The sequence below is a fragment of the Spermophilus citellus genome, assembly GCF_964194105.1.
Source record: "Spermophilus citellus genome assembly, chromosome: 3".
NCBI lineage: Eukaryota > Metazoa > Chordata > Mammalia > Rodentia > Sciuridae > Spermophilus > Spermophilus citellus.
In genome coordinates this window covers 226,503,989-226,515,983 of record NC_138184.1, presented here as the reverse complement: position 1 = coordinate 226,515,983, position 11,995 = coordinate 226,503,989, and the positions used below count along the sequence as shown (strand labels likewise).

At 53.0% G+C, this 11,995-nt stretch overlaps 1 protein-coding gene across 3 annotated transcripts; it reads left to right on the top strand.

The window, feature by feature from the left end:
• Positions 1-1,217: 1,217 nt before the first annotated feature.
• Positions 1,218-11,702, top strand: CRYGN (crystallin gamma N). Of its 3 annotated transcripts, none has more exons than XM_081286464.1 (4): positions 1,218-1,269; positions 6,261-6,509; positions 8,383-8,528; positions 11,512-11,702. In XM_081286464.1, exons 2-4 carry the CDS (start codon positions 6,345-6,347, stop codon positions 11,645-11,647), a joined length of 447 nt encoding a protein of 148 aa, XP_081142590.1. In that variant the 5' UTR covers positions 1,218-1,269; positions 6,261-6,344; the 3' UTR covers positions 11,648-11,702. The 3 variants fall into 3 exon arrangements, with proteins under 3 accessions (XP_081142590.1, XP_081142588.1, XP_081142589.1); XM_081286462.1 differs by lacking the exon at positions 1,218-1,269 and adding an exon at positions 3,770-4,311; XM_081286463.1 differs by lacking the exon at positions 1,218-1,269 and adding an exon at positions 4,252-4,311 and having other exon boundaries at positions 6,115-6,509.
• The last annotated feature ends 293 nt before the right edge of the window (positions 11,703-11,995 follow it).

Here is an 11,995-nt window from a genome sequence, read left to right as displayed (position 1 = left end):
TCATTGTCGAAGTGATCTTTCACTGCCTGTATTTGTTCTCTTATGTTTTCTTTAAGATCCCAAAACATTTAACCATGTATATCCTGAAATCTTTCTGTCATTTTTTCTGCTGTAGCTACCAATGCTTCTAATGATGTGTTGTTTGATTTGTTTGTGGCTCTTTCTTCCCTGTCTTTTCACATTGCTCATGTGTCTTCCTTTCCAACTCTGTGGATCTAGTGTGTTATTGTTTTTACCCTATAGATTTGTAGTGCTCGTGTAGGGTTCCAAGATCTCACCTTTGTGGGGAAGGTCAGTCCTCTTTAATTTTATTTTAAACAGGATTTTACACAATTACTGAGACTGGCCTCACACCTGCCATCCTCCTGCCTTGACTTCTCCACCCCTGAGTCATGTGCCAACCCTGGCTTCAAAATTTAAAAAAAAAGTGGAAAAGGACTGACTGGTGATATAGTTCAGTGGTAAAGCACCCTTTGTTTCAATCCCAGTACCAGGAGTGGGTGGGGGCGGGGGGAATCCACAATTTTTTTTAAGGTACCCAGGATTAAACCCAGGGGTGCTTAACCACTGAGCCACAATCCCAGCCCTTTTTTGTATTTTATTTAGAGACAGGATCTTGTTGAGTTACTTAGGGACTCACTCAGTTGCTGAGACTGGCTTTGAACTTGTGATCCTCCTGCCTCAGCCTCCCAAGCTGCTAGGATTGTAGGTGTGTGCCACTGTGCCCAGCTCCACACTTTTTTTAAACTTGTTGTAATTTGTTGTCCATAACAGTAGAAAGCACTTTGACACAACATACGTAACTGGAGAATAACTTTTTATTCTTCTAGTTGTACAAGATGTAGAGTCACACTTGTTATGTAGTCACACATACATGTAGGGTAATAATGTCTGATTCATTCTACTATCCTTCCTACCCAAATACCCCTCCCCTCCATTCTTTCCCCTCTGACTAATCCAAAGTACCTATATTCTTCTCTAGCACCTCACCCCCACCGCCATCATGAGTTAACATCCACATATCAGAGAAAATACTTGGCCTTTGTTTTTTTGGGGATTGGCTTATTTCACTTAGCATATTTTCCAGCTCCATCCATTTACCAGCAAATGTCATCACTTCATTCTTCTTTAAGGCTGAATAATACTCCATTGTGTATATATACCACATTTCTTTATCCATTCCACACTTTTTTGTTCTGTCCCTTAGTTAATCCTGGAGCTCTTCTTTTGGGATCCTGTGAAGTCAGGCCCCCCTGACCCGGGACTCTGGTAATGGAATGATTTAACTCTAAGGGTGGCATTTACATATTATGTAGCTGTTTGCGGCAAGGGGTCTTACAGGGCATGGCAGAGCCTTCCTCTGGTGACCAACTTGTAATGGAAATTGTGGGAGAGACTTGAGTGTCTGCCCTTGGAATGGGGGGAGGACTTGAAATTGCTGAAATCTGATCCACCTGTTCATTTTTACCAATTCTTTGAGTCAAGTTTGTGGTGGCATTTTTTTGTGTATGCTTTTCAGAAAATGCTCCAAATCACTGTTAATATTTTATATTCCATTCACATCACCTTCATGGTGATACAAAATCTGTGGGCTCTGTTATCAGAGTTCTGGGACAGACAGGGACCTGACATAAGGGAGTCCCTGCTGACCGGGTCTAGCTACTTGCCTCAAAATCCAAGCAGAAAAGCTGGTGGTAAAAAAGGAAGGAAAGGAACTTATTCAGACCAGGTGAAGTGGCACCTGACTGTGATCCCAGTGGCTCTGGAGGTTGAGGCAGAAGGATCAAAGCCAGCTGCAGCAACTTAGGCCCTAAACAACTCATCGAGACCCTGTCTCTAAATAAAATATAAAAAGGGGGCTGGGGATATGGCTCAGTGGTTAAGCACCCCTGGGTTCAATCCCCAGTGCAAAAAAAAAAAAAAAAAAAAAAGAAAGAAAAGAAATATTTATTCAGTATAGCCAGACTGGGAAGACTAGAATCCTCAGCCCTGTCTTTGGGGAGTATTGACAGAGCTCTGTTTTAATTTGGGAGAAATCAAAAGCAGGAGTTAAGAAATACCCATGATTAAGTAGTCTTGATCAAACTGTGGACTGGCTGGTCACCATATCAGGTCCAACTCTGAGAAGTCCTCCCCTCCCCTCCCCTTCCTTTTCTCTCCTTCCCTCCCCATCTCCCTCCCTCGAAGTGCTAGGAATCAAACCCAGGGCCTTACTCAAGCTACAGATGAGCCCTGCCACTGACCCCTAGGCTGAGATGTTGCAATGTCTTAGCAGGTCACCCGTGAAGCCCATCACATTCTGGCTTAAAACTGACTTAATAATGACTGTTTTCTTTCTCTACCACTTTTCTAGATTGGCAGGAAACTTTGTTTTTAATGATATGTCCCCACACGACCCATGTCCAGAGGCAAGCGCTGGAAGGTGTGGCCTGGAGAGTGGATGGCCACCTGTGGAGGCAGCAGCTGCCCTGGGGGAAGGCATGACAGCTAAGAGGGTGACCTGTGGGATCCAGTCCATGCCCTGTCTGCCTTTGATGACTTCTTAGGGCAAGGGCAAGGTCACTCTCTGCCCCAAGAATCATGTGACCTGCTGTCCCTTCACCATTTGTGAAATGACGATAAAAATACACTGGACAGGGCTAGGTGCATAGCCCTGTTACCTGCCCGAGTCTGTACTGCCTCAGTGACCTAGCTGAATTTCTACCTGGTCCTTTTCTTGTTTATCTTTGAAGACAGGATACCTGAAGACCTGAAGTTCCTCTCCAGGTGGGCTAGCCCAAACAAGTTAGGTCAAGATGGACCACCTCTGACTTCATGATAATCCATCTGCATGCTAAATGACATATCCCCAGAGCTATGATAGTGGCCATCCGATGACTTGGAAAGAACCATAAGAAGAGTGAAAAGAGAGCTGGGCTTGGTGAGCAAGCCTGTAATCCCAGTGACTCCTGAGGCTAAGACAGGAGGATCACAAGTTCAAGGCCAGCCTCAGCAAATTATTGAGGCTGTAAGCAACTTAGTGAGACCCTGTCTCAAAAACAAAATAAAAAAGAGCTGAGGATGTAGCTCAGTGGTTAAGTGCCCTGGGGCTAAATTTCCAGTACTAAAAAGAAAAAGAGGTAATACCTGGAGTCCCAGAAAATCGCCACCCACTCCCAGAAAAGGCATGAATATTCCTCCCCTTTATTTACCTACCCACCCCTCATTTCCTTTACCCCATCTCCCCGTGCAGCAGATTGAGAAGTTAATTTGTGAGTCTCTCACAAATCAAGAATAAAAGTTGCATTCACTGCTCAATCCCCCACCCGCGAAAAACAAAGACAGAAACCAGTCCACTAACTCCAGGACCCCGCAGCCCCGGGCTTCTTTCTCCTTTGCTCTAGAGCCTGCCCCGCGACCCCCCACACACTGCCCACCAATCATTACCCCATCTCATCTCCCCAGTGATTTGTGGCCTCCGTGTTTATTCCATTTACTCCATAAACAATCTTCTCAGCCCTGGGAATGCTCTGCAGACTCATCCTCGGTCACGGTCACGCAGGGTGGCCTGCTCTGTGCACTAGTGTAGAGTTTCAGACGCAGAGCACTGCGGCCCCCCGACCCCCGCATAGGGTGCCGCATGGATCAGGGGACACCTGGGAAGGATCTCCAGGGGTAGAGATACAGTATCCCAAAGAGGGAGGACGCGGGAGCCCAGGCTGGGGAGGGAGGGCGGCCAGGGGCTGGGGCTGGGAGCTCAGATCAGGGAAGCTAGTTATAAGGGGCAGAGGAAGACTTTCTTTGCCCCAGGAAGCTTGGATGGACTCCATCCTAGGTCCCAAAGAAACCAGGCGGGAACAGGTTAGAGTGCAGCCGGGTGTGATGGAGGTCGGGTGTGATGGAGGTCGGGAGGTTAGAAAGGAGGGAGGCGTGGAGTGGGGAAGGGGCGCAAGTGCAGCCCTGGGGAAGAGGCGCAGGGCCTGGGAGACCCCTTCCCAGCCCCCAGCAATCGCAGTGGGCGCGGTGGTGCGGTGGTCCTGACTCAGCAAGGAGAGCGGGTGGGCTGGGAAGGAGGGGTCCGGGAACGGAGGTCTTGGGGGCTGGCAGGGGCGGGGGGGCCCTCTGCAGGTGGCGCAGGGTGGCCGAGGGTCGGGTCCCAGCGGCCCGCCCGGCGGCCCCTCTCTGGCTTAGCACGCCCGACAGCACTAACTCGGCGGTGCCGGGCCAAGCAAATCTTTTGTCCCTGGCGGCGCTGAGCCAGCAGGGCGCCGCCGGGTATATACTGAGTCCGGTGGAGGACGGCGGCGCACCATGGCGCAGCGCTCCGGAAAGGTGAGTCCTCGCCCTTCCCCACCCAATGCAAACCAGCAGGGGGCTGGCGATTGCCCCAGTGCGCGGGAGGGTGCAAACCGGGCATGGGGAGATGCAAACTGTTGTTCCGTGCGCCCTTTGGGGACTACAAGCCCAAGCAAAGCTGGCTTAATTTCTTAATTAAATGGAGCTGCCTGGCTGTTGGCTGCGGGCCTCTCTGGTGAGGGTGCAGAGGATGATCGCCCTCTTCCATCCCCTTTTTCAGGTGTTCTGGGGTTCTAACCACCTCCCCCAAGTCACGAGCAGGGAGGGTGGTCAAACTTGGCTACTGCTTTCTGGCTTGGGGTGGGTTAGACTTGCCGATCATACAGGGCCCACCCTGGCTGCCTCTTCTTTATGAGAGGATGGGCAAAGTGTGTGTTTTGCTCTCCAGTCTTCACGGGTATGTGGGGCTGTTTCTCAGCAAAATGTTGAGCCTTGAGGACCTCCAAATCCTTAGGGTGTTCAGGTCTCATTGAATGTCTGGGTGACTCTATCAAACCTGCCTTGTGCTGGAAGGGTAGCCAATTCAGACCTCTCTCCTCCTCTAGTGACCCTGTCCTGGGTAATCCCATGAAGCCTTTGGGCTCCAGAAGCTCCATTCAAGTGCTTCAGTGGTGAGAGCACCATGAGAGTCCTCTGCATGGGCTAGGTTATGTTTCAGAAACAAATAACCCCAGTAGCTTGGTAGCATACATCAACTAGGGTATCTGCCTCCCTAGCACCTCATATCCATCATGGGTATAAGTACTTTTGTCCTCACACCCTTCCCTATGCCCCAGGCTGACAGTAACATGAGAAAGGGAAAGGAAGAGACCCCCAAATCAGTCATGCACTGGCTTGCAAGTGTCCATTCCCACACACATTCCTTTGGCCAGAGCATTCAGCTGCCCTAGCTCCCAGGGGCCTGGGAGAACAGGAAGCATTTACAAAGCACAAATGACAACAGTTACTGGGTTACTATACCTTGATAGGGTCCCTTGGGACCACAATTCTTGAGACCCAAGAGTTATTGAGTATTTGGAATTTTAGGTTCCATGGCAGGAAATAAGTTGAGGGGGTTGTTGTTGCTTGAGTTGTTAAGTGTGGGGACAGGAGCTGGACTCAATGGCATTTGTCTGTAATCCCAGAGACTTAAGAGGCAGATATAGGAGGATCACAAGTTTGAGGCCAGCCCCAGCAACTTAGAGAGGTCTAAGAAATTTAGCAAGATACTGTCTCAAAATTAAAAATAAATAAATAAATAAAAAGGACTAGGGATGTAGCTCAGTGGTAAAGTGCCCCAGGGTCTCCCGTCCAAACTAAAGTTTGGGAGAAGGACAACTTGTCCATGCTACCTAGTTATCTGTCTGTCAGGCCTTAAAAGGAAAAAAAAAAAAAAAAAAAGGACAAGGTGACACTTATAGAGTGTGCTTTTGAGGACTTTCACCCTGGGCTGGGATTCCTGGGCCTGGCTTCCACAGGTTCAGCCTCTCCAGCTGAGGAGGCCCAGCCCCAGGAACCTGGCTTTCCAAAACATAAAGGTGAGTAGTAGGTGAAGTTTATTCTTTTGGAAAGATTTCCTTTAATGTTATTATGAATGTGTTGTTTTAACAATAAACAAAAATTGAGTTTAACAAATGTGGTGGAAGTTTGTGACGAGCAGGTTTTCAAATGGACACCTCGACAAAGGGGAACTTCCTGTCCCCAGAGAGGGGCTGCAGTTGGTCTGCTCCACGGGGGGCTTGGGCAGTGGCTGTGTCTGACAGCAGCCTGTTGACCTTTCATCCTCTGCCCAATCGGCAGATGTCTCGGGCACCTCCTGTGCACAGCAGGGCCGGGCTTGGTGGCCTGGGAATCTGGGTTTCGTAGAGGATGCAGAGGTCCCAGAGGACAGACCCCCCAAACTGAAAGGAGAGAAGCCTGACCCTGGCTCTGACCTGGCCTTCTAGATCACTCTCTACGAGGGCAAGCACTTCACAGGCCGGAAGCTGGAGGTCTTCGGGGACTGTGACAACTTCCAGGACCGAGGCTTTATGAACAGAGTGAACTCCATCCGGGTAGAGAGTGGCGCCTGGGTCTGCTTTGATCACCCCGATTTCCGGGGCCAGCAGTTCATCCTGGAGCACGGTGACTACCCCGACTTCTTCCGCTGGAACGGCCACAATGACCACATGGGCTCCTGCCAGCCTGTAGGAATGGTGAGCACCCACTCCGCCTGGGGGCTGGGGCCTTCCTGGAGTCTGTAGGAGGGTTCTCCCAACTTTAAAAGGCCCTACCCAGACCCCTGCTGGCAGGAGGGTGAGACACCTGGGGTTCAATCAGGGCTACCAGGCAGGCGAGCCCCTGGGAGTTCTCAGGAAACCACTTTAAATTTCCCATCCAAACATGTAGCTAAATTCTCTATTTAAAATGCTGTTGAAAATATTAGAAGTTTGGGGGCTGGAGGGTGTAGCTCAGTGGTAGAGCGTGGGCTCTGGGTTCCCTCTCCAACACCCAAAAAAAGAAAAAAAAATTATAAGTTTGGATTTGTGACCAGAAGGTGGAGCACTCAGCAAAAGTTAAGTCAGGCTGCCTGGATCTGGGCACCTGCTGGGCACATGGCCTTGTAGCCATTCTGCGCACCTCCCAAACCCTAATCTTGGAATTGCTAATGGAAGAAGCTGAAGTATCACAGGCCAGTCAGCAGGACGTGTGGGGCAGGTCCCTTGGAGTTGCACAAGTGGCTTCATCTCACAGGTGGGGCACAAACCAGGGGTGTCGCTCTTCCGTGGGGAGGGGCTTTTTATGGCTGCATGACTCAGGGTAGGATTTGAGGAATGAGGCTTAACCCAAGTCACAGCACTATCTGACCTGCTCTGAGTTCTGGTCCTTTGGATGGTAAATGACCAGTCCCCAAGCTCACAGTGAGCAGCCCTACTCAGAGACTGCTGGCCAGAGGGCCCTCCCTTGGACGCCTGGGCTGGGGCTCTGGCAAACACCTAAGGAATCATGGGGGCGGTGCCTCTCTGCCTGGGGCCCCCTCTCCTATCAGCTGCAAAACGGGCTGCACTTTGGCTTCTCAAATGTAAGAATACTTTCTTAGTATCTCTGCCAGGCCTTGGGCATTTGGAAAAAGGAATTAAAATGGTTGGCCCTGGATCCCGTATAATGCTATTTATATTAAAAATATACTAGGCATCCTGTGAATGCTCTTCTCAAAAAGGCCATGCCTGGGGCCAGCTATGAGGCAGAGCCGTCCCCCCTCACATCTGGCCTGTGGGGAGCTGGCCCTCCTTTGTCTTTTGGAAACACCGGAATCACGCAGAGAGATCCATGTACTGATGTTAGTGAGTGATGACGTCAAGGCCAGCAGGGATTTCAGCAAACGAGATGTGTTATTTGTTTTAGATTTTTGGCTTCATGTTTTAATAAAAGATTCTATTACAGTTCTAAAATATTATCATCTGTGGCCTGCGGGCAGAGAAGTCAAAGCTGAGCACCTGGAGGGAGTTAGTGATCCCAACCCTGGTCCAAGTGGCCCTGGTCTCAGGGCAGTCTTGCCCCCTCTCTGGATCTTGGATTCCTCAGTTGTAAAAAGAGGAGATTGGACCACTAGACCGATTCAGGGGCTTTGAAGCTCTTTTGTTGTTGTTGTTGTTCTTTTTTTTTTTTTTGTACTGGGGATTAAACCCAGGGACACTTTACCACTGAGCTACATCCTCAGCTCTTTTAATGCTTTTTTAAAAATTTTGAGGCAGTCTCAGTTGCTAAGGGCCTTGCTAAATTGCTGAAACTGCTCTCAAATTAACAATCCTCCCTGCCTCAGTTTCCCAAGCCTCTGGGATCACCGGCATGCACCGCCACCCCCAGCCAAGCTTTTTAAAGTCATAAAACCGTCAACACATCTCATGTGAAAGAAGGAACAGAGGGTGTGTGTTGAGATGGGGCCACTTACCAACCCACACCCCAGCAGGCCCAGGAACTCTTGGGTGCCCAGAGCCCTGGGTGACTGCACATCCCTTCCCACCTGTACTGGTGGGGGACTCAGAGCATTTTCCTCTTTCCCACCCTCCGCCTGCCTGTGCCTTGGAGCATGGGGAGCATTTCCGGCTAGAGATCTTCGAGGGCTGCAACTTCACGGGCCAGTGCCTGGAGTTCCTGGAGGACTGCCCCTTCCTGCAGAGCCAGGGCTGGACCAGGAGCTGCGTCAACGCCGTAAAGGTCTACGGGGATGGAGCGTGAGTGGCGGCCAGGGCTGCTGGTCTCCCTATGGCCCAGAAAGGCCTCAGTGAGGGACACTGGGCCCAAAACAGCTGTCAGAATCCTGCGTTTTCTGTCCTTGGCCGCCCCCTGCAGACGCAGGTTTCCTTCTGATCAGCTGAGGGCAGCCCATACTCCCTGTGCCCTCCCCTTGTGTAAAGTGTCACTGCCCTGAGACTTTCCAGTTGACCATCTCTCTAACCTTTGTTTGGGTAGATATCGTCCCCATTTTACAGAAGAGCAAACTGAGACTGGAAGGTTAACTTGGCCCTGGAGAGAGGCCCTGCTGGGATTGCAGTCTGCTTTCCAGAGCCGGTGCCTTCAGCCCCTCCCCTCAGGAGAAGAGCCCCAGGCCCGGTCCTGCCTCCCTCTATGGCTGGTCCAGAAACTTGGCTCTTGTTGAAGAAGCTAAGGAGTCTTCTGTATTTCTGAGGCTTGGCCTCAGGGACCCTCGTGAGGTGTCGGGAGGGACTGAAGGAGACCCAGACTGAGCTATAGATACTATCTACCTTTCTTCAGGGAGGTGTGACTTGGTTTGAGGAGTTGGTGGCATCTGGGAGTCCAGGGGTAGAATTTCAGAACAATTCACCCTGGAAATTTTGCTGGCTAAGTTGTGCCATGAGGCAAAGACACACCTGGGCATGCTAAATGTCCTGAGACCCAGGACACTGTCCCGCCTCTCCACAGCCTGGAGACTTCAGGGCTGTTGAGGAACAGGTGGGGGAGGCAGGGGCTTGCGTTGTTTGACTGTAGGGGCATAGATCTTGAATCCTGTGCCCTCAGAGGGGACATCTTGGTGGCCAGGAAGCTAATCAGAGCTGAAATGGTAGACTCCCTATGTGGACCCAGAGCACACTTCTCCTTTACCTCTTGTGTCTTTAATTCATTTTTTTTTCTTCTGTGGTGCTGGGGATGGAACCCACACATGCTGGGCAAGCACTCTATCACAGAGCCACATTCCCAGGCCCTGTGACTTGTAAGCCCTCTTCAAGGGGCAGCTGCATGGGTGGCGATGCTGGATGCCCTGGGTCTGGATGGTGACACTCCACAGAGCCTTTCCTGGGACCTGGGTGATGATGAGGCTGGGTCCCTCCATTTCCCGCAGGACAAGAGCGTTCCCTCTGGGTTCCATGCAGTTCCAGTTGGCCTGTCCCTCGTCCCATGTCCTGGAGGGCACTTGGAGGGAAAAACACTGGCATTTCTGCCACTTCCACTTCCCATCTCCTAAAAGCTGAGCCTCAGGGCCGGGAGGTGTTGCCAAAGTAGAGCACTTGCCCGGCCTGTGTCAGGCCCTGGGTTCAATCCCCAGCAGCCCCCCTGCCCTCTAAGAGAAGAATGAGCCCTTTGCCTTCCTCTCTCTGCCTTCTCCCCAACTGGCTGGGCTAGGAGGGGGGAGCTTGCTGCGACGCCCAGCCCTCTCCCTGCCCATTAGTTTGGGGGACGTCCACCTGAGCCCCAGGGTGGCTCAAGACACTGCTTGGGCCTTTCCAGCTGCTGCTAGGGGGCCGGGGCTGGCCCACTCCCTCTGAGCTGCAGCTGTGGGGTGGGAGGTCTTGCTGCACCAGGCTGTCCCCCAGTAGGTGCCCTCTCCCTGCTCACACTCCCCGCCCCCCTCCCTCTTCATGACCATTACCGACCCTGACTCTCCCAGCAGTGGATTGCCCCAGGCACCAGGTGTGGGGTCAGGAGACTGGCGGGAGCAGACAGTGGGGAGGAGGGCCCTGCGGCCGTGGGCCCTCACTTTCCTTCCCTGACCTCATCTGTAGGCTGGGCTCAGGCTAGAAGGGCTGTGTCCATGGGGAAGAAGCTCCTTCAACAGCAAAGTGCTTTCGGGGTGGTGGGCAAGAATTACTGGGGTCCAGGTGGGCACTCATTGCAAAGAGGCAGGGTCGGAGTCCAGGCCACATGGACCCCAAAGACAGAGCTGTCTGTGCACCCCTTGTGGGAGGCCCAAGAGGAAGCTGCCCAAGGCCACTGCCTGTCCCTGAAAGCAGAGAAAGGCAGTTTTCCATGGAGAGAGTGAAGGGGAGGAGTTGAGGCCTGGTAGAGGCCCGCTGTTGACCACGGCGACTCCCAGTCCTCTGCTGGGGCCAGGCGGTCAGTTCAGGCTGCAGACCTCACCCCCCAGAGCCACACACTTGTGCTACCTTTCTTGGGCCCCTCCCCACAGTACCACACTTGGCTCAGGGATGGCAGAGGAAGGGATGGCTTTTTGGTCCACACTTCCCCTCCCAGATGGAGACCACCCTCCAGGCCCCGCTCTAGCCTCCCCACCACACCTTCCTGGTCACCTGGGTTGCGCTGCCCTTCACCTGCAGCCCCACACCTCCTGGGTGATGAGGGGCCATGGTCTCTCCTGGGCTGCAGGCAGCTGTTGTGCACTCATAGCTGGGGGGACAGGTCCCCACTGGGGACGACGGCCAGGATCCTGGCTGTCCCCTCCTGCAACTGCAGACACCACAGTCTGTTGTTCCCTGGAGCAGAGGTGTCAAGGGGACGGGAGCCCATCTGTCGGACCTGAGCACCCCGGTTCCTAACACACAGTGAGGCACACGCCTGGAGCTCGACTGTGTTTGCTGAATGAATGAGCAGGAGGTGTTTGTCCCCAGTCTGTGCCCAGTGTCCTGCCTGCTGCTGCAGCTGCCATCAGTGTGAGATGGTCCTGGCAGAGAGCAGGAGGGATGGGGCTGTGTCACGGGGGCCAGAGCCTTCTGGAGTGGACTGGCCAATTTTAAACCATGGCCAGTTACTGGGCACGCCTCTCCGGCGCCACACCCAGCCCTGACCCACACAGCAGCAGGTAGGGAGTCAGCCTAGTGCCGGCTGCGCACCCTGATGTTCTGCAGAGCACGGGGATCCACTGGGTTAGGAAGGGGTGGCAGGGCTGGTGGGAGGTCCTCTGATCGGAGGCTGGGTCCTGGCATTCCTGTGTCCCCTGACCTGTCTTTCCCTGGCTTCCAGATGGGTCCTCTATGAGGAGCCCAACTACCGTGGCCGAATGTACGTGGTGGAGAGGGGCGACTTCCGCAGCTTCTCCGACTGGGAGGCCCACAGTGCCCGTGTGCAGTCGCTCCGCAGGGTGGTCAACTTCTTCTAGCCCTGGGGACAGGGCAGCCCCTCTTGGCCCCACCTGGGCCTCAGGATCGCCGGCAATAAAGGTCCTGAAAGAGGAGCGCTGAGCTGGCCTCTGCTTTCCTGGCCCCTTGCTGGCCTAGGGGCTGAGACCCAAGGGACTCGACAGACAGAGGAAGGCACTGGGAGGCCTGCATTAGGGCCAGAGGGGACCCTCTAGGGCAAGGAGACCAATCCCTTAATCTAACACAGCCACAGGCCTCCTGTCCCAAAGAAAGACAGTAGGGCAGGTGGGACAAGGCCCAGGGTGCTTCCTCCCACCCAGGGACCCCTGGCCCATTAGGTAGGGAGGGGGAGAAGGGGGCTGTGGGGC